This window comes from Dermacentor albipictus, chromosome 6 (genome assembly GCF_038994185.2).
Source record: "Dermacentor albipictus isolate Rhodes 1998 colony chromosome 6, USDA_Dalb.pri_finalv2, whole genome shotgun sequence".
Taxonomy (NCBI): Eukaryota; Metazoa; Arthropoda; class Arachnida; order Ixodida; family Ixodidae; genus Dermacentor; species Dermacentor albipictus.
Genome location: NC_091826.1, coordinates 22,724,330 through 22,748,928, shown reverse-complemented (window position 1 = coordinate 22,748,928; position 24,599 = coordinate 22,724,330). Strand labels below are relative to the sequence as shown.

At 46.9% G+C, this 24,599-nt stretch overlaps 1 protein-coding gene across 1 annotated transcript in view; it reads left to right on the top strand.

Moving 5' to 3' along the window:
• The first annotated feature begins 757 nt into the window (after positions 1–757).
• The window catches only part of LOC139060866 (nucleolar protein dao-5-like), a 76,419-nt gene continuing 52,577 nt past the window's right edge, over positions 758–24,599 (top strand). Inside the window, exons 1-2 of the mRNA XM_070540114.1 lie at positions 758–912; positions 2,675–2,740. Coding sequence (XP_070396215.1) covers positions 906–912; positions 2,675–2,740 — 73 coding nt within the window. The 5' untranslated portion in view covers positions 758–905. The remainder of the gene's footprint in view (positions 913–2,674; positions 2,741–24,599) is intronic.

Here is a 24,599-nt window from a genome sequence, read left to right as displayed (position 1 = left end):
TTGGGATGCTTTGACAGCCACTCTCTACGCATATCCTCCCGATGTGCTTGGGGAATATTGTTTTGGCATAATCGAACCATTTCTTGGCCAATCCCCCATCGTGGGTAGGAGCCACACACACGTGATAAACAACAACAACAACAACAACAACAACAACAACAGCAGCAGCAGCAACACCACCAACAACAACAGCAGCAGCAACACCACCACCACCACCACCACCACCAACAACAACAACAACAACAACAGCAGCAGCAGCAGCAGCAGCAGCAGCAACAACAACAACAACAACAACATCGACGACGACAGTTCCAGTCGTCGTCGCCTTCAATGAATGGGTCGTAACTTCGAGTCGTCTGCTTCAACGCGCACATTTATCGCCTTCTTTGCAACGTGCGAACGCGGCTGCCGCATGTTGGGGTCGCACTTGCTGTCTTTTTCCGAAGAGCGTGCGCTGAGCGCGGATATCACGGCGGTGCATGGAAGGCACTACAAAGCTTATGAACACGCATTGGGCCGACTTTTTCTCGGCTTCACACTAGTTACGTAACGCTCCCTCCTACAGTTCTCTCGTTGCTCCGCACACTGCGCCTACCCGTCGACACTAGCGCCAAATTTCCCCCTAGTAGACTTTGTTTTTCTAGGAAACTACCTGCTATCAGCTTAGCGAGGCGACGATAACGCGGCTGCGGGCTCCGGAAACGCCCCAGGAACCGCCGTTGACAAAAAAATACGTCCGGCGTGTTTTCGGAGCGACACAAGGGGTTCCTCGATGTCGAACGGCCCTGTACAGGGCAACACACTGGGGCCACGCCGCCCCCTTGCGCCACAGTGATGACGGTTTGAAGAAGAGGAAGGACGCTCGCGGCAGCGGTGCCGCCGGAGGCTGGTTGCAAGGCCTCGTCATGTCAGGTGAGAAAGAGTCCCGTATCGTTTACGTCGCGCGCTCCGTCAGGAGGATCCCCGACGCCGGCAAGACGTCGTAGCGAACAAAGCGTCGCAAGCTGCACAAACTGTGCAAGCTGTGCAAGTTGTGCGAAGCGTGCACGCTTTTGCACGGCTGCACCCAATATTTCGATAACCTCGCGGTTGCGTCGACCGGCAACGTCGCGGTCAGCGTTGCGTCTCACGTAGCGCACATGCGAAAGTATGCAGTGAAGGGTATACGGGGGCATTTGCGCGCCAGAGCCTCCTGGTGGTCCGAGCGTAGTGGCATCGTCTGCTAGGCTGTTCGTCTGCTAGGCATCGTCTGTCTGTTTCAGTGAACCCGACATAGAGTCCCTTGCTGCTTGTCAGCACACATCCACGATTGGCCAACCGCTTTTTGGAACCGTTGTGCATGCAGAAGCGCGTGCACGTATTTGTCTTCGCACTGTAAGCGGATAAGCAGCAGCGGGGGTGTGGAGTTTAACGCAACGACGCTCGAACAAGAGCATGCTCTGTGCGCATGCGCTTGCCGTTGCTATAGTGTCTTAGCTACGCACCTTGGCACCATGTCGTTGACCATTCGTGTCGATATTTCCCGCGAGATATTCATCAGAAACGACAAACAGCGTCCGGCGGCAACTCTTATAAAGCATGGCATGCTAAGCGAGCCTGAGACGACGTCAGAACATGAGCATGTTGAATGGCATACAGTTAATATAAATTTATTATTGACGAAGATTGAGTGTAACGACCACTCGTTGGCATGCGTAGATATGCGTGCGCGCAGCATTCAGTTCGCCTTTTCTTTTAAACATTGCTCCGACCGCTCGCTTGCGCATGCGCACTAGGAAACTGCAGCGTTTCAACACACGGGACACGCTTCCAATTACCAGCAGCGGCAGAGGAAACACGTGTTCCCGTGGAAGCCCAGAAGTTGTCTGGTATTACACCGCTACGCGCATGCGCACCACAAGCTATACCAGGTGGCGCTCTCTGCTATAGTTGTTATTAGACAAGTAACATGTACATAACGCCACTCGTATATGACAAACGTTTCACGAGCGTTTAATTTCAAGTCTGGTGTGATGGAGCATGTGGGGGATGCATAATTCTTTACGCATGCGCGGAGCTGCCCCGCCCGTAGCGTAGGTTTACACGAAGTAATTAACGCACCTACTGATCGCCATATAAGCCCTCAGCCTGTAATCTCTGTCGAGGGTACTTAAGAAGGAAGCTTTCGCTCGCTGCGAAGTCCAATTATTTCTCTATCCATATACGTGTAAAAAAAGTATAAGTGGTCTAGCGAATCAACCGCTGGACCGATCTAAATGAAATATGTTGCACTTGAGATTGAAAGGTACGTTCTAATGGCTGTAGGAAGCAGAATTTTCGTTTATTTCATTGAATGTTTTTACAAAGATTGCCAGAAATCGGTAAGCATAAAATAAAGAACAAACTAAGTTTACAAATGGGTAGCTCTGCACCAAAAACAGATATCGCAGTTCTGTAAACTGCATCTATTAGAGAAGCCATAAAGCCATGGAATATGAGAATAGTACGGCATTAACGAAATTTGGGAAGCTCTGCGCGCAGGCTATAGTGCTTTCGACCAACGAATCGGCGAGTTGCTCAGCCGAAGGCTGGTGTCTATATAATTCCTTTGAAAAAATTCACTTACGCTCAGTCCTGCGGCTAAGATAGCCATTCATGCATTCGGTTGATCACGTGACATGTGGACATCCCGCAGAGCCATCCGAGCCGTCACGGACGCCGACATCATCGTCAGTGACGCAGGACGAGACGCCAGCACTGCGTAAGTCACATGACAGCGAATGCTGATCCCGTATAGTCCCAGTCATTAATGCGAAAGCCTCAAGTGTCCCACGAAACGGAAAATCCGGCGAGCGTGCGGGGTTTAAAGGGACACTAAAGTGAAAAATGATTTATTCTGCATCAGTAAATTACCGTTCTGCAACACCAAGAACACCGCTCTTACAACGATAAGACGTTTGGTAAGCCAGAAAAAGCGCAAGAACGACATACGGGTGGCGACACCTACTTGAGTTCCCGCACCTGGGGGCTGTGACATCTTGGACTTTTATTGCATCTTCTAGGGCCTACTAATTATATATAGCGGTACAGATTGCCTACATTGTGTTCTAAAGGAACCGAATATTAAACATGGCAAGTTTCGGGAACCTTTATTCAGCCAACGCGGCCCAAATGCGAAAACATACTTTGGAATCCCTGACGTCACGCTGACGTACCGGCGCTGGGGTTTCGGCACGAAATTCAAATACTGATACTTGGGCCTTCATTTTCTCATCTAATAATCAAACTATTTTTTTGAAGTGACTGCCTGCAGGGTTCTCCAACAATGCTTCATTAGTCTAAACTAATTTATTGTTTCAGTTTAGTGTCCCTTTAACACCCGATGGCAAGAAAACCCACGTGACCAAGTGATGACGTCACGTTCCAGGTGCTGGGCCTGCTGGGGCCGGCACTGCGAAATCCCACGGTGAACGGCCACGGCGTCAAACGGACGCCGTGGCCCATACCCAAAACATTGACTTTCCCGATTCGAAAATTGAATTGACCCACGTTCAACGCCGACGTGGCCAATTCCCGAAATTTGGGTGGCCGACCCTCAAAATTGACTTTGCCCAATTCGCGCACGTGACCAAGTGAAAAGTATCGCTCAGAAGAGTCGGAATGCTTTCGCATTCAATGCACGTGAGGGGACTTAAGTGCCTCTGTAACTTCTTGTAACTGGAATCGCAGGCGACGCATTCCACAGCATTGTACGGAGAAAATAACACATATGATGTACAAAAAAAGAACAGCGATTTATTTAATTATTTATTTATTTATTTATTTATTTATTTATTTAGTTAGTTAGTTAGTTAGTTAGTTAGTTAGTTAGTTAGTTAGTTAGTTAGTTAGTTTTCTATTCGCGTGAGGGCAGCTGAGACCACTTTGTGCTAGATATAAGGCGACGTATTAGATCTGAAACCGTTGGTTAATGCGTTCAGGGTTGCTATTCTGGACACAATCAAATTCCGCCATATTGTCGGACACGCCATGCTGTTAGCTGCGATTGGCCCACGGGGCTGCTGCGGCGTTTCTGATTGGCTCAGAACGCCGCCATTACGTAACTGGACAATGTGGCGGAATTTTGACGGCTTTCATAATAGCAGCCCTGATCTGTAGAAGCGTCCCGCTACATACGGCACGTCCTCCCAATAGCATGCTGTAACTGCCCGCTTAATTTAGCTGCCTGGCAGAAGGAAACAGTGGCCTGCCGTGTAGTTCAAAAGCACGCGCTTCATGTTGTCGGAGCGGCTGACCATACCTTACAAGGTCGGTTTTGCCCCGATAAACACGAAACGTGGTATAAGCAAAGGTATGGCGATTGTTTGTTTCTTTATTTTTTCCTTTTGAAACATGCAAGAGCACTTCTTTGATTATAGAGCAATGCCCTAGACGAACTTATTTGCATAAACGAGTGCCTACGTAGCACGCCCACTTGTTACCTGGAATCGCAGGCGACGCATTTCACAGCATTGTACTGAGAAAATGTGATGTACGAAAAACAAAACAGCGATATGTTGTAGTGCACTTAAAAGGATTCCCCATGCTGCGAAGCAGCTCACCATATAATATAAATTTGTGTTTGCCCAGATAAGCACGAAACGTGGAATATGCAATTCTATGACAGCTTCTGTTGTTTAAAAATACCGGAGGACTCAAATAGAGGAAACGAGCTCATATGCATTAACGAATGACAGGGTCAAGCGGCAAGAAGTCTCTTGGAATCGGAGGCGACGCACTTCATAACTGCACGCAGAAAAGAAAGAGGAAAAAGTAAAGAACATAAAAGTATAACCAACATTCTCATGCACCAGCACTACAAGACAACAATAGTTTCATTGGGACGAAGAGTTCCGTGATATCAACGGTTACTGTGGCCGTTGAAATAGGGTGGAAAAGTAGATGAAACCCGACAAGAGCACGCAGAATCATATTCTGGGAAACGCCCAGTTGTTCGCTTGTAACCCCTGCCGGATAAGAAATGGATTTAGCACCCACGCGTGGCCCGCCACCCAAACCCAGAGCTCACCAACCCATCGTCGTCGTCGTCGTCGTCGTCGTCGTCGTCGTCGTCGTCGTCATCATCATCATCATCATCATCATCATCATCATCATCATCACCACCACCACCACCACCACCACCACCACCACCACCACCACCACCACCACCACCACCACCACCACCACCACCACCACCACCTTTTTGACTATTCGAAGTGCCTCTTCCAGCCGACCCGGTGAATTTGGGCTTTCGGGGGACAGGTACGTCTCAGGCATTCTTGCCATTCCGCTGGTCCTCTAGGCAACTGCACATTTTCTTTCTTTCTACTTGCTTTAAGTAACCTCAAACTTCATTGCAATGCAGCGAGGTCCGGCTTGAAATACTGTTTCTCACCGGGGCAAGGCGAGTAGCCGGATTTCACGTTTTTGCAACACTGGCGCCCCCCCAAAAGTTTGTCAAGCGCGTTGCACGCGCTATCACTCGAGCTAGAACTTGATCTCCTTGCTGCCACTTCCCGATGTGCAAATGCAAATAGTTTACCTGTGCTCTCAAAGTACACAACTATAAGGGGCGAGAAGAAAAAATTAACAAACTGCTGTTTAGGCGGCCTGACAGTGCGCTCACCCTACGATAACAAAGCAGTAATACAATCGGCTCTTATATAAACTCGTACAAAAGAGATATACAAAATGTTTAAACCCATTTATAAGAAGCACATGCACAAAAAGATATAGGCTAGTTCATGTACAACTGTTCAGACATAAAACAAACGACATATTTAATCGTTTGTATTCTTTCCGTAGAACATTCGACATAATTTTTTATGCGAAGCATATTACGAGAGCTCAACCCAGCTCCTCAGGCGCGGCGGTGTCGCCTTGAAACCACGTGACACCGTGACGTCACGACAGAAGAGAAGTGGCTTTGGCGCAACTCTTGCAAGACGGGCTGGGTGGGAATCGAACCAGGGTGTCCGGAGTGTGGGACGGAGACGCTACCACTGAGCCACGAGTACGATGCTTCAAAGCGGTACAAAAGCGCCTCTAGTGAATGCGGTGTTGCCTTAGAAACGAGCTGTTTCTAAGGCGTGCATCTCTTGCTCAGGCGCACATTTCGTTGCCGCGCCGAACGCTGCTTTGCTCGACGCTCACCGCGTCCAATGCGGGGCGCGTAGTCGCTGCCCTGTAGCCCATTGTCTTACACCCCTTGGCGGGTGGACGGGAACGCTGTCGCGTTCCACTCTTGAAGGCGAAGCAGAGTAACGCACGAGTTGTTTCTTCGTCTAGCCGAACCAAATATAGTCAAGCAACAGCAGTTCACCAGGCTAAACAGTGGTTCAACAACTAAAATAAAGGCTAGTATGCTACGCATCCTGGGCTTAACCTTACCTAAGCCACAGCCATTTTTTTTTCTATACCTCGGAAGCGGTTTTTCTCGAGGTCCACCACAGACTTCCGTTTCACGGGAACCGTTTAGGAAAAAAAGTTTTTTTGCACTATGTCCAAGTAATGACGAGAGTAAACGTGTGCACTAGACTACGTCACCACACGACATTGTTTAACACTGCACAGCACAAATCAATTCAGCCATCGTATACGTATAGTGGTTTACACTGCCACTGGAGATGTGCTGGTTGCTGGCCCTGTTTCCATGGCCCCTCTCGTTTTTTTTTATTGCGAAAGCAATACTGCTCGCACTTTCGGCCCATCGGTGGTCGTGGCGCCTCCTTACACAGCTGCGCGTCACGTGACCGTGTGACGTCACGCCAGACCGAGAGACCAGGCCCCAGCTCGCGGCATCGATGGTGGAGGCGAAGCCTTGCGCGCCGCTGCTGCGGCGCTACCTAGAGAGGGCGCTCGCTGGTGTGGCGTCACGCTAGGAGGATAAATGGGGCTACAGCTCGGCTCGTCGCAGTGGTCGGCGCGCTGCCTTGCGCTAATGTCGGATGATGTATAGCCATAAGTTTAACAAAGGGCAACCATGTCCACACCATCAGCCGAACCAAGGCGCAGCCAAGGGTATTGCTTTTGCAATCTTCCAGATTTAACCAAGCTAAGCCTTCAGCCATTTTTTTTTGTTTGCTCATTCACTCGCTTGCTCGCTCGTTCTTTCTCTCGCGCTATTCACTTACATCGGCAATCACCATCGATGGTTTCTGCAAATTCATAATAGGATATGAGTATAGTTTCGTAATCGTCTTCTCTAGCACATGTTCTCCGTATATAGTTATTGCTGCTGCGCGCTTCCGGTGTACTGGACATTCCATGTCGTGCGTGTTTCTATCTGACATTAGCGAAGCAGTTCTTTTAAAGAAAGACGTTACATTTTCTCTAGCTACCGGATTTCTTAGGCGGCACCATTACTACGAAAGTACGAGTGCTTCCGAGGTGTCATCCGCCTCTGACCGAGAGAAAAACCCCGATTCTTCCACGAACCTTGTCCTACGGAAAGAAATTCAACAAGAGCGGACGCTCGGCGAAAACTGGCAACAGGAAATGCGAAGCGCTGATGTTCGCACCAGCCGTTAGTTGACGCGAGCATCGGAAAAAAAAAAGGGAATGTGAAATGAAGTCAACCGCATATGTTTTATTTATTTTTTATTCTTTCCCACTAAAACCTGTGGAGATGGGTTCGCGCAAGGCTCACCGTATACATTAAGCTGACAAGAACGGATACTTCACTTTGACACCCATCGGCCATTTATACGTTCGCACTGCCCTCTTTTTGTCGGCGTTCCAAGCGCTTGCGTGTCTACTTTCCTTCCGCTCTCCCGTGCTGGCGGTGACGTCGAAACGTCACTAAACGTCACGCGTGTCTAGTCTCTTCCGGCTCCTCGGGGCGGCGGTCCTGTCGTCCACGCGAATGTATTCAGAAATTCCAGCAGAAATTTTTGTTGGGCTAGTTGGTGCGCGTTACTGAAGTAGTAAAGCGCCAAACAGAGGACACAAGAAGAGACACGGACGAGACACACGGAGCGCTCGTCTGCGTCTCTTCTTGTGTCGTCTGTTTCACTCTATGAAAATGGATTCCGCTCTTTGAAAGTGGATGAGCAGCGAAGCAGTTTAGGCCACGACACATGGGTGACACGGACTTTTTGAACAAAAGTACGAATTCATTTACCATGATTTCTGAATACTGAAGTACTAAGGCGCCAAACAGACGACACAAGAAGAGACACGGACGAGACACACGAAGCGCTCGTCCGTGTCTCTTCTTGTGTCGTCTGTTTGGCGCTTTAGCACTTCAGTATTCAGAAATCATGGTAAGTGAGTTCGTACTTTTGTTCAACAAGTCCGTGTCACCCATGTGTAGTGGCCTAAACAGCTTGGCTGCTCATCCACTTTCACAGAGTGGAACGGCTCATGGTTTTTTTTTTATTGCACTCTGCTTTTATAGCCAACCTAGAAAACTTACAATGTCCCACTTCATGATATTTTGCATCTCGAATTGGCCCGATATTTTCCTGCCTGCCAGTTGACTGATTCAATGTCGCCTCAGATTGTTATGGAGATGTTTAAATTGTGGGACTAAAGAAGAGACTTCCCTTGTCAATGCATTTCATTAAAACTTTGAAGATAGCGTGTAATTTGATCGAATTGGTATTGCACTCACACGCGTTTTTCTTTTAGTCCCATAATTAAAACTTACGTATATACTTCTGTCCGACTTCTCGCCTATCAGACACTAATCAGACCAAAACTTGAATACACATGCGCTGTTTGGGACTCTCACCAAGGTAACCTTAATGAAATGCTAGAATCCGTGCAGAACCATGCAGCCCGATTCATTTGTTTCTCAAAATATTCATATCATTCTAGTGTCGCCGAACTAAAATCTCGTGCAAGCCTTGGAAGTCTTTCATCACGCCGCAGAATCGCACGTCTGTGCCCATTCTTCAACTTTTATCACCCCTCACCCTGTGCTGCCATCAAGCCAGCCCATCGTCATTCAAATCGCACCAATCACGAAAAAGCGTTTACCCGCCATCTGTTCGGCAGGCATTCTCAGATCACGAACAGCGGGTTGTCATTATCCCTCAAGAGAAAAGTATATAACAACTGTGTCTTACCAGTACTGACGTACGGGGCAGAAACCTGGAGGCTTACGAAAAGGGTTCTACTTAAATTGAGGACGACGCAACGAGCTATGGAAAGAATGATAGGTGTAACGTTAAGGGATAAGAAAAGAGCACATTGGGTGAGGGAACAAACGCGAGTTAATGATATCTTAGTTGAAATCAAGAAAAATAAATGGCATGTAATGAGGAGGGAAGATAACCGATGGTCATTAAGGGTTGCGGACTGGATTCCAAGGGGGAAGGGAAGCGTAGCAGAGGGCGGCAGAAAGTTAGGTGGGCGGATGAGATGAAGAAGTTTGCAGGGACAACATGGCCACAATTAGTACATGACCGGGGTAGTTGGAGAAGTATGGGATAGGCCTTTGCCCTGCAGTGGGCGTAACCAGGCTGATGATGATGATGATGATGATGATGTTTGAACCACAGCGCACCTTTCTTCGTTTTTTTGACAAAACATCGCAAGACTGGAATGACCTTCCCTCTGACGTTGTGCTCCTCTCCAGTAGCACCGACTTCAAGACAGCGATCTAAAAATTGTATATTTAACACATTTGAAGATAGCCCACCTCTCATGTAAAACCCCTTCATTGGGGCCTTTGAGGTATTGTAAATAAATAATAAATAAATAAATAAATAAATAAATAAATAAATAAATAAATAAAATTTGTGGTGAGAAGAAATCAGACGCAACTGGCCGGATTCACGGTGTTGGCCCAATTCGAACATTTTGAGAGCGTGACGTTGTGATTGAGGCTCTAGGTTAGCCATAAAAATACGGTGCAATCAAAATAAAAACATCTCTATAAATGGCTGAAGTAACCGCTCAATTTAACATATTATTTTGGGTACGGTAGTATGCCATCCTAATATGCGACGTCTTAATTGGTCATAAATTTACCTACTACCTCCACACAAAGTTATTGTTTTGTAATAAAAAATAAACGCCGATAATGAAAAGGCCGCGTATTGCGATTTCGCAAAATAGCGCGCACCCGTACAACTCGACTATAAACATTTCTGCAGAAACTTCACTGGAGTTGTCTAAGTATTCGAAGGCATTGTGCCACATCCTCATGTCCATTGGCTACTACTCACCATCGCTTGGCCACAACTGACCGTCACTTGAGCTTTGCTTAACCAGCACTGACCATCGGTTCAATACACAGTTCGGGATTCCAGTCCTATATGCTAGCAAGGTTCGGTGTTCCAGTCCTTACATACTTCGGAGGTCGAGGTTTCGACACCCTACATGCTTGCAAGGTTCGGTGTTCGACACCCTACGTACTTAGGAGGTCGAGCGTTCGAGCCCCGACGCACTTGATAACTTGTGCGGTGGAGTCGTTATTCACTACGTAGCACTATGTGTGTTCTACGTATTTACTAGCGAGCGCTATGTATTCCTGTGGGAAAGGCGTTAAGTTACGGACAGATCTGCTAAGCAAGTAGCCCAAGAATGATTACGCATTCAAAGCGATCGAACACCACAGGCAGCGATCGGTTGCAGTGCGTGCGCGCCGTTCGAAAATACAATAAAGCATTTTTTTCTTTTTGAGCGTGGCAGGAACAACGACGCGTTTCCCAGCAAGTCGCCTCTCACCCCTACTGCTTCATTTTTTTTTTCGCCTTCCCTCTCTCCTATAGTGAAATAGTCGAAATCTACTGTCAGTGTGTATCGGGACCATCTAAAGGTCTCGTTGCTACAAAGACTTATGAGAGCAGCGATGATCACCCTCCCGAGACTGCGAGGAAGCCCCGAGTAAGCCGTGCGTTGCAGGACATTGAACACTTTCCCACTAAAGCGCGCGTAGTATACTGCACTCACGCAAGAACACCAGCAGTTATACTGCGCTGACACGCGTCCACACATTCAAGCGACGGGGAGCATCGCGGGAAGGACGAACAAAAAACAAAAGCCCATGTACACTGAGGACAGACAAACCAGCACAATGGAAAAAAAAACACTTACCAATTTCGTTTACGCTTCCATGCGATCCCGGGCATCGCATCGTCGCAGTAATCGCATCGTACGTTTGCCGACCTGAGGACTGTGTAGCGATCACAGTCGCAAAACTGAATCCTTACAGCGGCCTCACGCTATTCCAAACAAGTCCCGGTTCGTCACTGCCATGATCGGACACGGCGCGTAACGCGAATGGTACAAAATTGGCGCGAAACCAGCCAGAAACACACACAAATACACCGCTCATAACGCCATCTTTGCAACTCCATCCCATCATGCAATGCCGCAGCTATATATGAAGGGACGCGGAGAGATGACACAGAAACATGGCCGCTGCCTCTGCACTGAATTAAGCAGGATTAGGACATACAGATCCGGCTGCACATATTCCAACAGAAACAGGTTCGTCGAGAGTAACATAAAAACACAAATTTGTGGAAAGAGTGCGCTCCTGGAAGCGATGTTGCTGCACTGAACACAATCACTCTTTATTGCTATCGCGGTGGTAGAACTTCAGACAAATGGGTATTTCATTTGTCTACACGGCTCCGCGGCAATGGAGCGGCTGTATGCGGCTTTTTTGTGCTGGGTTTCCGCGCAGGCATGGATTGGCGCGTTGGGCCAACCGTGTTGTTGTACAATATGGCGAAATATGGCGCGTTGCAGACGATTGCTCGTAGTGTTTCTGAGTTAACAAATAATAATGGGAGAAACTTGGCAAGCGGATCAATGATTGCATTTTGCTTGCTCCAGTTTCGTATTAGAGGTTCGATTGCGCAACATTTGGAAGACACACACAGAAGACAAACACACACCACAGAGCGCTACTTGCAACTATCGTTTTATTCCCTTGTCAATGGAATAAATACAATGGAATAAATACTTTTTCATTCCATTGACAAGGGAATAAAACGATAGTTGCAAGTAGCGCTCTGTGGATACTTTTTTATTCCATTGACAAGGGAATAAAACGATAGTTGCAAGTAGCGCTCTGCGGTGTGTGTGTCTCTTCTGTGTGAGTCGTCCAAATGTTGCGCAATTTTTTATTCCATTGACAAGGGAATAAAACGATAGATGCAAGTAGAGCTCTGTGGTGTGTGTTTCTCTTCTGTGTGTGTCGTCCAAATGTTGCGCAATCGAGCCTCTAATATGCTATACCAACACGCCGAGTCCACAACCTTGTCCAGTTTCGTAGTTTGGCTGCAGAGATTGTTTGCTAAAAATACTCAGTCAACGTATCCTCCGTTACGGCAACAACCATTAAGTTCTTTGCCCGTTTTCTTGGCAACGAAGCATTGCGGCGGCTGGTTTTCATATGAGGAAGACGTCGGTACTTCAGTCTGCCATCGAGCTCGCTCCATGAATACACCCAACCAAATTCGCCTTTAGTAAACACGGGAAAGGGGCCTTCCAGGTTCCTACCATATAAACCAAATTAGTAACGGTGCTGTTTTCTTCCCGTCTCATGAACAAGCTGGAAGTGCCAGAGGAGCGTTATTTTATCGTGAAATAAACTAAACGCATGTCAAAAGCGGTCCAAAAAGCATGAATGTGTGAATACAGAAAGTGAGAGAGTCAGAAAGAAGAGATGCCTCTACCTGCACCACTAATGTATCGCAGGTGGGTTTGAATACAAACAAACATCAGCAAGAACACTTGCGATGACATGTGTCGGATTATCTGATAATCTAAAAGGTTACATGCAACCACAAATCGCGTGTAGTGAGCGAATATTATGCGGTAGAACAACGAGGAAGCTTTCTGCAGGACACATGTAGGGCTTCTGAAAAGCACTAATTCACAGACCGTCCCGCCGTTTGCAGTGTCGGAAGAAGTTATTGGCAGTTAGCCACGCATACAATACTAGGGAGCTTTACTACGTTTCGTTAGAGTTATCATGAAGCGTAACGCCAGCCCTATGGTTCTCAGCAGAGCGCGGCCTAAGTCTTTCAGAATAGCGGAGCCGAGCGAAACGATGACGCCAGCGGCTGTGGCGCCACCTATATGCAAAACTTCACAAAATGCAAGTACACGAAACGCACACCCAAATGTCAACCTAATGGAATGCTGCATCATTATTTTGCACAAGCACTGACTACGCCGGCCCCGAGCATATCCCCAATTTCCGTAAATAATGTTGAATATAATCAAATTTACGGAGCCTTCATATACAGACATTCGTATGGAAGCACCCTAACAAAAAATTCAGTTGCGGAGCCATCTGTACGAAATACAAAGCACAAACAAACGTTCGTAGTCTACACAGCCTCTGAGATCAGGGATCGTGCATGGCGAGGTGAGTGCACCGGCAAATACAGAAGGCCATGAACACGCCTACAGTACAGCCGCCTGTAAAGAACGAAAACGTGTCGGCTTTCGAATTCGGGTATAGGAACTGAACCGATCGCATGGCTATTTATGCCCTTTGACGCTAAATCGTTGCGTTTGCTGTTATACGCGCTATGCTCAGAACTCTTCAGTATAAACACAAGGCGATGCAATCATTTCAGTGTATTGAAGTTCACTGCTATACCCACTGGACGTCAACAAAACTGAAGCAAAGAGAACGGAATATTTTTCGATGCAATTTATTACGCTGGCACTATTTGGCATGCGATCATAACCAACACATTGATCAAACTACAGAGGGAAGTTTATCGATGCACTCCTGACACTAACGGCACAGGCGACCGTAACACGAGAAATAGTGATCAACCTTTCTTCTGCAGCACACAACGCCTGCAGAGACTTCGTTACTGGAGAGGTGCAAAAACGCGCAATTTGTTATCAGTTTTACACCCAAACATAGACACACGCTGACTGAAAACCTTCGTTGTTTTTAATATTTCAATTGTATAAATTATTTTTGTCGCAAAATGCACGAAACCATATGCAAGCAACTAACTAATATACAGGCAAGTCTCTTCTATTTAAAAACGCGAAAACAGTTTTCTTTCTTGTTTTTTTTTTTGAACGCACACGAGAAGCATTTTCTTTCTCGGCAAAGCCGACTGCGAAAGGCTTCCCGCCAAGACGCTGGCTACGCAGGTGAGAAGCAACACCGGTGAACGCCGTGAACGCAGGCGGCCCCATAAAACTTTTGTTCGTACGTTTTTCGTCGATCAAAATTGGCTGCCAAAAATAGTTTCCGTTTTGTACTTTCTTGAAAAATATAAAGGAACAGGGTACAGGCACAAGCCTGGTTAATGCTCCAACTCCTGCGCATTTCTTTTTTACGCGAACGATTTAAAAACGACGCCGTACAGTAGAGAAACGTGTATTGGCACATTAGGAGTCCTGCAATGAGAATCAATGGCCTTCAAGCTTATAGGCGCGCTTTTACTAATACTATACTCGGTGCTTGAGCTATTATCATTCTCTGACAGTCCCGGACCTAGCTGCTTGGGATTGACTGCTGTCTCGCATTCGATTTCCTCGAAAGCGCCGCTCCCCATTTGGAGAGCTGCCGGATTTGCGTTCGTTTTGCGTGGACCGGAAGTCGCGGGCTGTCCGCGAACACTGCGAGCTGTCAACAGATTTCTGTGCTCGGACCAGCGCAAGCAGTTAGCAGACGACGGCTGCCTTAAAAGGATGCGCGCGGCGTTTGACGCCCATGTTGCAAATGATACCGTGCCCTTCTGCGCACTTTGTGCGTTCCAGACGCCACTTGTGCAAGATTGCCCAGACGGCAAGATTGTGCACTCGGCTATTGCTTCTGTTACATCCGTGCTTTGGGTGCCATGCATCATGCTTGTTTTTCGCAAGCGGTCTCATTGCTGCGGCTTTAGTCTTTGTGTTCTCTAAGAGAGAAGCAGAGTGATCGGGCGCGCATGCTTGCTTTCTTTGACGTCTTTCGCGAAATATGCTATGCTCATTGTCCTATATGCGTAATAAACAGGTAGATTTCACTTTTCAGGTGAGTGAAACTGGTGTGCGAGGAAGCATATCACATTGCACGTGACTGTTTCACGACCGGTAGCTGGGGTGTTATCAATCGGAGCTTCGCCGATTGCTTTTGACATGCATGTTGATCCCTTCTGTTGCCAAGTTCGAGCGTTTGTGTTTTGACGCGCAGGATTAGTAGGTGGTATACATGTGCTCTGTCCTAGATACGCGTCGGGCCTTTAGTAGACGGTCTCACGAGCTTTTGAGGATATCGGCGGGTGCTTTCTGCGTGAAGAAACAGCAACGTGGTGCGACCGCGATTTTGCTTATGGCCGCTTGGAAATTCCACTTGAATTTCGCAGGCAATGAGCTAGCTTAAATATACCGGTTAAGGGGCACAAAGAGCGAGAGCGCGACATAAGCTCCACTTTCCCAACACGTTCTATGCGATCAGGCTGCGATTCCACTATGCAAGCTTTATGGTTCTGTCGGTGACTTGGCCTCCAAGACTGCACCCTTTCGGGGCTACCAACGAGTAGCTAAGAGCAGACGACGGCAGCCAGTGGAGTGACTTCCGGTCACGGTATTTTCGAGCGAAACCTCGGACAATCCCGAACAGCTGGATCACATGACTGTGGCGCGCTCTTCTATCAGGCCTAGTCAAACCGGAAGCCGCAGGTGGTTTGCGGACAGTCCTGAACTCCATAATCGAAGATGTCCACTGTGTCAGCATGATGTGTCGGTATGTTAGCGTTATCCCGGGTTTTCGAGATCTGAATTCTCGTCGGGGTACAGCGCCTATAACAGTGACCCCTCCACCTGACAAGGCAGGCATAGAGAAAAATACTCAACAAGAGCGCCCGAATAGACTGTAGCGCACCAAGCAGCTGGTGTGCAAACCTGAAGCACACTTCCGGTTTCGCGTTTTGAACGCTAGTTGGCACGCGTTACGCCAGCTGCACTGATATCGGCGCAGCATTTGTTTTTGCGTCTACATTCTAATCTCGGTAACCTATAAGTTAAGCTATATAAACATGAGTAACGAATAATATAACGCTTACATCGTCCGTCCTTTTGATGTTTTCATTAAAATGCTCATGTGAAAAGTTACAATGATGAAACTGAGTCCTATGGGTGCTGTTTATTTGTTACTTTGATCTGCTGCCGGCATGTAACCTCTATATTGTAACCTATAGAATTCTAAGTTACCTTTAGCGAGACTCTAAGGAGACCTCCGATATAGTGAGTGGGATTTCGCAATTAACACATCAGCTAAGCGTAGGATAAGTTGCTGCGTGCAGACATGGTTGATCCGCTTGATAAGCACGTCTACGGCGGCTCAGTCGTAAATTTTGCCTGAGGGAAAATTACTAATTGAGCCGGAAGAGTCCCATATATCGCAAGTAGCCCGCGGGAAAACAACGTTCTGCTAGAATAATTATGATTCTTGCCAACAAATATTATACAATTCAGGCACGTACCCAGGATTTTTTTTCGGGGGGGGCCCACCACCTCCATCATCATCATCATAATAATAATAACAATCATCATCATCATCAGCCTGTTTTATGTCCACTGCAGGACGAAGGCCTCTCCCTGCGATCTCCAATTACCCCTGTCCTGCCGCCAACCGATTCTAACTAGCACCCGCGGATTTCCTAATTTCATCGCACCATCTATAGTTTTCTGCCGTCTTCTACTGCGCTTCCCTTCTCTTGGTACCCATTCTGTAACCCTAATATCCAATGGTTATCTAACCAGTACATTACATGACCTGCCCAGCTACATTTTTTCCTCTTGGTGTCAATTAGGATATCGTCTATACCCGTTCGCTCTCTGATCCAAACCGCTCTCTTTCTCTCTCTTAACGTTATGCCTAGCAATCTTCGTTCGATCGCTCTTTGCGCGGTTCTTAACTTGATCTCAAGTCTCTGCCCCATATGTCATCACTGGCAAAATGTACTGAGTGCACACCCTACTTTTCAATAATAATGGTAAGCTTCCAGTCAGGAGCTGGCAATGTCTGCCGTATGCGATCCAACCTATTTTTATTCTTCTGTGAATTTCCTTCTCATGATCAGGGTTCCGTGTGATTAATTGACCTAGGTAAACAAACTCCTTCACAGTCTCTAGTGGCCGACTGGCTATCCTGATGTCTTGTTCCTTTGCCCGACTATTTATCATTATCTTCACCTTCTGCATATTAATATTCAACCCCACTCTTACACTCTCTCAGTTAAGGTCTCCAATCATTTGTTGTAACTCGTCTGCATTGTTGTATAGAACAATGTCATCGGCAAACCAAAGGTTGCTGAGATATTTGCCGTCGATCTTTGCTCCTAAGCCTTCCCAGTTTAATAGCTTCAATTCTTCTAAACACGCAGTGAACAGCTTTGGAGAAATTGTGTCTCCCTGTCTGACCCCTCTCTCTATAGGTATCTCCCTGCTTTTCTTGTGTAGAATTAAGGTAGCTGTAGAACCTCTGTAGATATTCTTACGCGAAGGACGAGTCAGTAAGACGAGAAACTATTTACAGATTATATTTACAACAACGGTTGCAGCGCTGACCGGTTAGATTCACAGCGCGGCCAAGTTCGTTCTCTCTCCTCATTTCTGGAATGATGGCGCATACGCGCCTCGTTCAAACAACCAAATACCTCACGCATGTAGTAATATTTTCCAAGACTTTAACGTAAGCGTTCTGTACTCCTTCATTACATAGTGCCTGTACTATTGCTGGTATCTCTACTGAATCAAATGCCTTTTCGTAATCTATATAAGCCACGCAGAGAGGCTTATTGTACTCTGCGGATTTCGCTATAACCTGAGTGATGACATGGATGTGATCCATTGTAAGGTATCTCTTCCTGAAGCCAGCCTGTTCCCTTGTTTGACAAAATCCAGTGTTGCCCTTATTCTATTGGGTATTATTTTGGTAAATATTTTATATAATACTGGGAGCGAGCTAATGGTCCTATAATTTTCCAATTCTTTAACGTCTCCTTTTTTGTGGATTAGTATAACATCTGCATTCTTCCAGTTTTCTGGGACCCTTGCAGTCAATAGGCACTTCGTATAAAAAGCCGCCAGCTTTCCAAGCATTATGTCTCCTCCATGTTTGATTAAATCGACTGTTATTCCACCTTCTCCTCCCGCTCTTCATCGTTTCATTTCTTGCAGGGCCCTTCTGACCTCATCGCTAGCTATAGGAGAGTTTCTGTATCCTGTTCATTACTGTCTCTAAGTGAGGTATCGTGTCTCCTCTGAGTACTGTATACAGGTCAGCTTAGAATTTTTCCGCTGCTTTTACTATATCTTCCAGATTGCTGATGATATTATCTTTTAGTGTATACATCATGGTTTGTCCCAAGCCAGGTTTCTTTTTTACTGATTTCAGGCTGCGTTCATTTTTTCCAGCTTCTTCCGTCTTTCTCATGTTATAGTTTCCAATAACAGTTATTTTCGCCTTGTTCATCAGTTTTGACAGTTCCGCGAATTGCGTAACGCTGTGCGGCCGCCAGTCCCACGCAACCGCGTAGAGTGCAGGACTCTGCGATTCTAGATGTACTGCGCTTACCGCGAAAGGTTAGATAAACAACCACATAAGCACAGCAGAGAACTGCTACGTGAGGCGGTTCGACCGATAACTGTAGAAGCGTCATTCAAAGCAAGTAATTGTTCTCCACTTCCGGCAGAGTTTTCTCTACTTCCTTTTTAAATAAGAAGATGTTGATCCATAAATATTCTCATAAACAACGGTTAGCTTTTTTTATTATTCTATTTTCCTTGCAGTTTGGTTGTTGCCTTGGCTCTCTCCCTTAGTAGATCGCTTAATTTTTCAACTCCTTGCGATTTTTGTTTCCGGTTGCCAATTTTGCACGAGAAGTGCTATACAATTAGGGAAAAACAGACGAGGTAACGGGCGACAGTCATCTTGGTTATGGGTTTAAGGGTTATTGCAGGGTTTCATGATGGACGCACTTTCACGTTATTTTATTTCCCACCTTATCTAGCCCATATCACGTGTATATGGTTGCGGGCATCTGCGAGCCTCGCGGCGAGCCGTAACTCAAGGAAATAATGAAGCAAAGGGAAAAGTTAAACGCAATTGGCATTTTCTCCGGCAGCAACTCGTTCCACGAGAGTACAGACCAGCTCAGTAACAGCCGCATCCTTTTCCTGGCCCCAGGATCAGCCTAAACGTTGAACTAACAATAGCAACAGCTATGCGTGTGACGGTTGAATAGATGGTGCCAACTGAACGCATCTCGGTTTAATTGCACGGGTGCGGAATCTATGAGAAAACTGTCCTTCCCATTACAAGAGATGCCGGTAACTACCGCCATCTAAAAGGAGTGAAAAAGGCAGCGTAATGCTGAACGATGAACAGCTGCCAAGTCTCAACATTGATCTGGTGGCGCTTTAGGAATGTGTGAGGAGTGGTGGCGTGGGTGGGGTGGGGAGGGGGGGGGGGGTATGCCACTTGATTTCGGGGGGGGCCCGGGCCCCCCCGGGCCACCCCCCCCCCCCCTGGGTACGTGCCTGATACAATTAGTGCTTTACATAGGCCCTGCATGTGTCCTCCAGAAATGTACCTCGTTGTTCTACCACATAATATTCGCTCGCTACGTGCGATTTCGTTGCATGTAACATTTTAAATTATCAGATAATCCGACATATATTTGCCAAGTGTCTTTGTTGATGTTTGTTTTGATTCACACATTCACGGATTGTGGACCGCTTTTGACATAGGTTTAGCTTATTTCGTGTCAAAATAATACTCCACTGGCACTTCCGGCTCGTTCATGAGACGATAAAAAACAGCACCACCAATATTTTGACTTCTATGGTAGGAACCTGCAATGCTCCTTTACCGTGTTTACTAAGAGCGAATTCGGTTGGATGTATTCATGGACCAAGCTCAATCGCACGCTGATGTACCAGCTTTTAACTCAAATTAAAGTCAGGCGGTGGAATGCGTCGTTGACCAGAAAGCGCCCAAAGAACTTAGTGATTGTTGCCCCAATTAACGGAGAATATATTGACCATTTTTAGCAAATATTTCTCTGTTAGCCAAGGCGCGATATTGGAGCAAGCAAACTGCAATCAATAATCTGCGTGGTAAGTTTTTCCCGTTATTATTTCTATACTCGGCAACACTACGAGCAAACGCCTGCAACACGCCATATTGTACAACAACACGGCTGGCCCATCGCGCCGATCCATGCCTGCGCGGAAACCCAGCACGGAAAAGCCGCACACAGCCGCTCCAGTGCATCGAAGACGTGTAGACAGATGAAATACACGATTGTCTGAAGTTCTACCACCGCGATGGCAATAAAGAGTGATTGTGTTCAATGCGGCAACTTCGCTTCCAAGAGGGCACTCTGTCCACAAATTTGTGTTTTTGTGTTACTCTCGACGAACCTGTTTCTGTTGGAATATGTGCAGCCGGATCTGAATGTCCTAATCCTGCTTAATTCAGTGCAGAGGCAGCGGCCATGTTTTTATGTCATCTCTCCGCGTCCCTTTATATAGTTGGGGCATTGCATGACGGGACGGAGTTGCAAAGATGGCGTCATGAGCGGTGTATTTGTGTGTGTTCTCTGGCTGGTTTCGCGCCAATTTTGTACCATTCGCGTTACACGCCGCGTCCGATCGTGGCAGTGACGAACCGGGACTTGTTTGGAATAGCGTGAGGCCGCGCTGTAAGGATTCAGTTTTGCGACTGTGATCGCTTCACAGTCCTCAGTTCGGCTAACGTACGATGCGATTGCTGCGACGATGCGATGCCCGGCATCGCATGGAAGAGTAGACGAAATTGGTAAGTGTTTCTTGCATTGTGCTGGCTTGTCTGTCCTCAGTGTGCATGGGCTTTTGTTTTTTTGTTCGTCCTTCCCACGATGCTTCCCGCCGCTTGAACGTGCGGACGCCTGTCAGCTTAGTATAATTGCTGGTATTCGTGCGTGAGTGCAACTACTACACGCGCTTTATGGGGAAAGTGTTCAGTGTCCTGCAACGACGGCTTACTGGGGCTTCCTCGCAGTCTCATGAGGGTGAGCATCGCCGCTCTCATAAGTCTTTGTAGCAGCGAGACCTTTAGATGGTCCTGATACACACTGACAGTAGATTTCGACTATGCCCCCTACTGCTTTAGGTGGTTAGATATACTGCAGCTTGAATTTCACTATAGGAAAGAGGGAAGGTGAAAAAAAAAATGAAGCAGAAGGGGTGAGAGGCGACTTGCTGGGAAACGCGTCGATGTTCCTGCCACGCTCAAGAAAGAGAGAGAGAGAGAGAGAGAAAAGATGCTTTATTGTACTCTCGAACGGCGCGCCCGCACTGCAACCGATCGCTGCCTGTGGTGTTCGATCGCTTTGAATGCGTAATCATACTTGGGCAAACCTGTCCGTAACTTAACGCCTTTCCCACAGCAATACATAGGGCACACATAGCGGTATATAGAGAATAACGATTCCAGCGCACAACTTGCCAAGTGTGTCGGTGCTCGAACCCTTCACCTTCCAAGTTCGTAGGGCGCCGAACCCTTAACCTCCGAAATATATGGGGCTCGAACCCCGAACCTTCCTCCAAGTGTGTAGTGTATTGAAATGATGGTCAGTACTGGTTTAGCAAAGCTCAAGTGATGGTCAGTTGTGGTCAAGCGATGTTGCAGTGGGCAAGTGGCAGAATGCTTCCGAATACTTCGACAACTCCAGTGAAGTTTCTGCAGAACATTTTTTTTTCAGCCGAGTTAGCAGCAGAACCAAGCAGTTCGGCACTGTCAGAGAATGATACTCGCACCTAAACCACAGTTGGAATTTCTTTCTCTATGCAGCAATCAACAAGTTCGATATATTAGCGAAAGCGCGCCCAAGTACGAATGCCCATTGACTCTCTATGCGGGACTCCCAATGTGAATACGCGTTTCTCTACTGTACGGAGTCATTTTAAATCGTTCGCGTAAAAAAGAAATGCGCAGGAGGTAGCGCGTTAACCAGGCTTTTTCTGGGACCCTGTTTCTTTATATCTATCAAGAAAGTAAAAAAACGGTAGCAATTTTGGTGGCGAATTTCAATCGACAAAAAGCTGCGATCGGAAGTTTTCCGGGGCCGCCTGCGTTCACCGGTGTTGCTTCTCTCCTGCGTAGCCGGAATCTTGGCGGCGAGTCTTTCGCAGTCGGTTTTGCCGAGAAAGAAAATTTCTTGCGTGCGTTCAAAAAAGAAAGGAAGAAAAAAAGGACGTCTTTTAAAGTTTTAAAATAGAAGAAACTTGCCGCTATATATGTATATCGCTGATAACAAATTGCGTATTTTTTATACTTCCCCAGTAACGACTTCTCTGGCGTTGCGTGTTGCAAAAAAAAAAAAAAAAAAACAAGGTTGATCGCGATTTTTCGTGCTACGGTCACATGTGCTGTCAGTGTTACGAGTGCATCGATAAACTTCCCTCTGTTGTTTGCTCAATGTGTTGGTGATGATCGCACGCCAAATAGTGCCAGCGTCATAAACTGTATCGAAACGTATTCTGTTCCGTTTGCTTCAGTTTTGTTCTCGTCGAGAGAGTATAACAGTGAATCTCAATACATTGGAATAACTGCATCGCCTTGTACTTATACTGCAGATTTCTGAGCATAGCGTGTATAACAGCAAACGCAACAATTTAGCGTCACGTAATTCACACTGCGCATGCCCGTAAGCAGCGCTGCATGGGCTTCGCGTACGTAGCGCTGTGTATACAGAGGAACATGGCCGCACCCGACGAAACAAGACCCGCCCCTTTCGGATCTATCGATCCAGTCATCATCCTGCAACTTGTTTTGGCCAATTTGTTACCAATAGAGGCTTGTGCTTTTTTTTTTCAGACGTGTGTCACTATGCTTCGGCTGCAGCAAAGTATCGTTGACAATAGGGCGCAGTTTCCCAAATCCGTTCTCAATTTTTCGATGCTTTAGGCCTAGTGTGTATAGGACTTTCGGTGTTGTGTGGCAAGAGAGGACCAGTTCCGTGGTGACTTCGTGCAACACCGAAGTAAGGAAATTAGAGCAACTAGTCGTGGAGTTCCGACCCGTAGCTCTTCCCACACTCGCCTAACGTGGGTCTTCCGCGGGCAAGGCTCTGAGATGGACCACGAACGCGCGGAACTACTTGTAACACCCGGTGCACTGCAGGACTCGGAACGTCGCTCATGGGGGCTGATGCGGTTTACGGCCTTCAGCTGCATCGTGCAGAAGCAACGGCCATGCTCGAGAGATCACCGTGGCCAGCGACACGACCAAGGGAACCAGCAGGCAACCGCTTTTCTTATACACTGCATCGGCGTCGGTGCCACACCTCCCCGTCTGCTCACCGTCTGCTTCCGGCACAGAGCCTCGCCGTCTGCTTCTCCGTACAGCAACGCCACGTCAACTGAGATGTCATCAGTCGCGCGCCAACAAAGTGACGCGTCTTCACCAAAGTTCACCCTATAGACCGAAGACGACAAAGGGCATATACAGTCATGCGATCGGTTCAGTTCCTGTACCCGAATTCGAAAGCCGGTACTTTTTCCGTTCTTTACAGGCAGCTGTATACTGTAGGCTTGTTCATGGCCTTCTGTATTTGCCGGTGCACTAACCACGCCATGCGCGATCCCTGATCTCAGAGGCTGTAGAGACTACGAAAGTTTGTGCTTTGTATTTCGTACAGATGGCGCCGCTACCCAAATTGTTATCAGGGAGCTTCCGTATATACGCACGCCTGTATGAAGGCTCCTATAATTTGATGATGTTCAACGTTATTTGCGGAAACGCAGGATATGCTCGGGGCCAGCGTGGTCAATGCTTGCGCAAGATATTGATGCAGTATTCCATTAGGTTGACATTTGGGTGTGCGTTGCGTGTATACTTGTGCTTTGTGAAGTTTTGTGAACTTTGTGAATTTTCTTTTTTTTTAATGGTTCGGGTTTCTGGCGATAGCTCATTTTCTGCTCACAGAGGTATGGTTGGAACTGGGGAACTGTCCTGAACATTAAAATTTTGCCATGTATTCTGACTCCACCATGCTTGCGTATTGAGCCAATGGGAGCTGACACAGAAATGGCGGAATCTTACATTGTACGGAGTAAAGTCTTCATGATAGACTCTAGCTTGTTATGGATCCAACCAATGTTTCCTGTTTCCTGTTTCCTGTATTTTACAAATAAATGTGTAACAATTATAAAGACCAAAAGACGTTATCAGTACAGAGATACAGTAAAACCTCGGCTTAACGAAGTCCTATTTTACGACATTTTCGATTTAACGAAGCGCACTAGAATACCAGACACATTATCGAAGAACTTAACGCGTTAACCTCGAAACCAACGAATTCAACTCTACATCTCGCCGTAATTAACCAATGTTTTTAGGGAAAATCATGATCGGGTATGTGTGTTGTCAGTTAAGGTGGTGGATGCCACTGACCTGCTAAGAAGCTCCGCTGTACGCATGAAGGAACAGAAGACATGCTCGATTGGCTCGCTAAAATACGCATTACTTTAGTTTTCCGCTCACATAATCGTCATTCGCTCACGTTGTGTAAGTATTTTCGATTCGGTAAAGTTCTCGATTTAACGAAAAAAGGTGTTCGGCTTCCATTGAATTCGGTAAATCGAGGTTTACCTGTATATGTAAATGG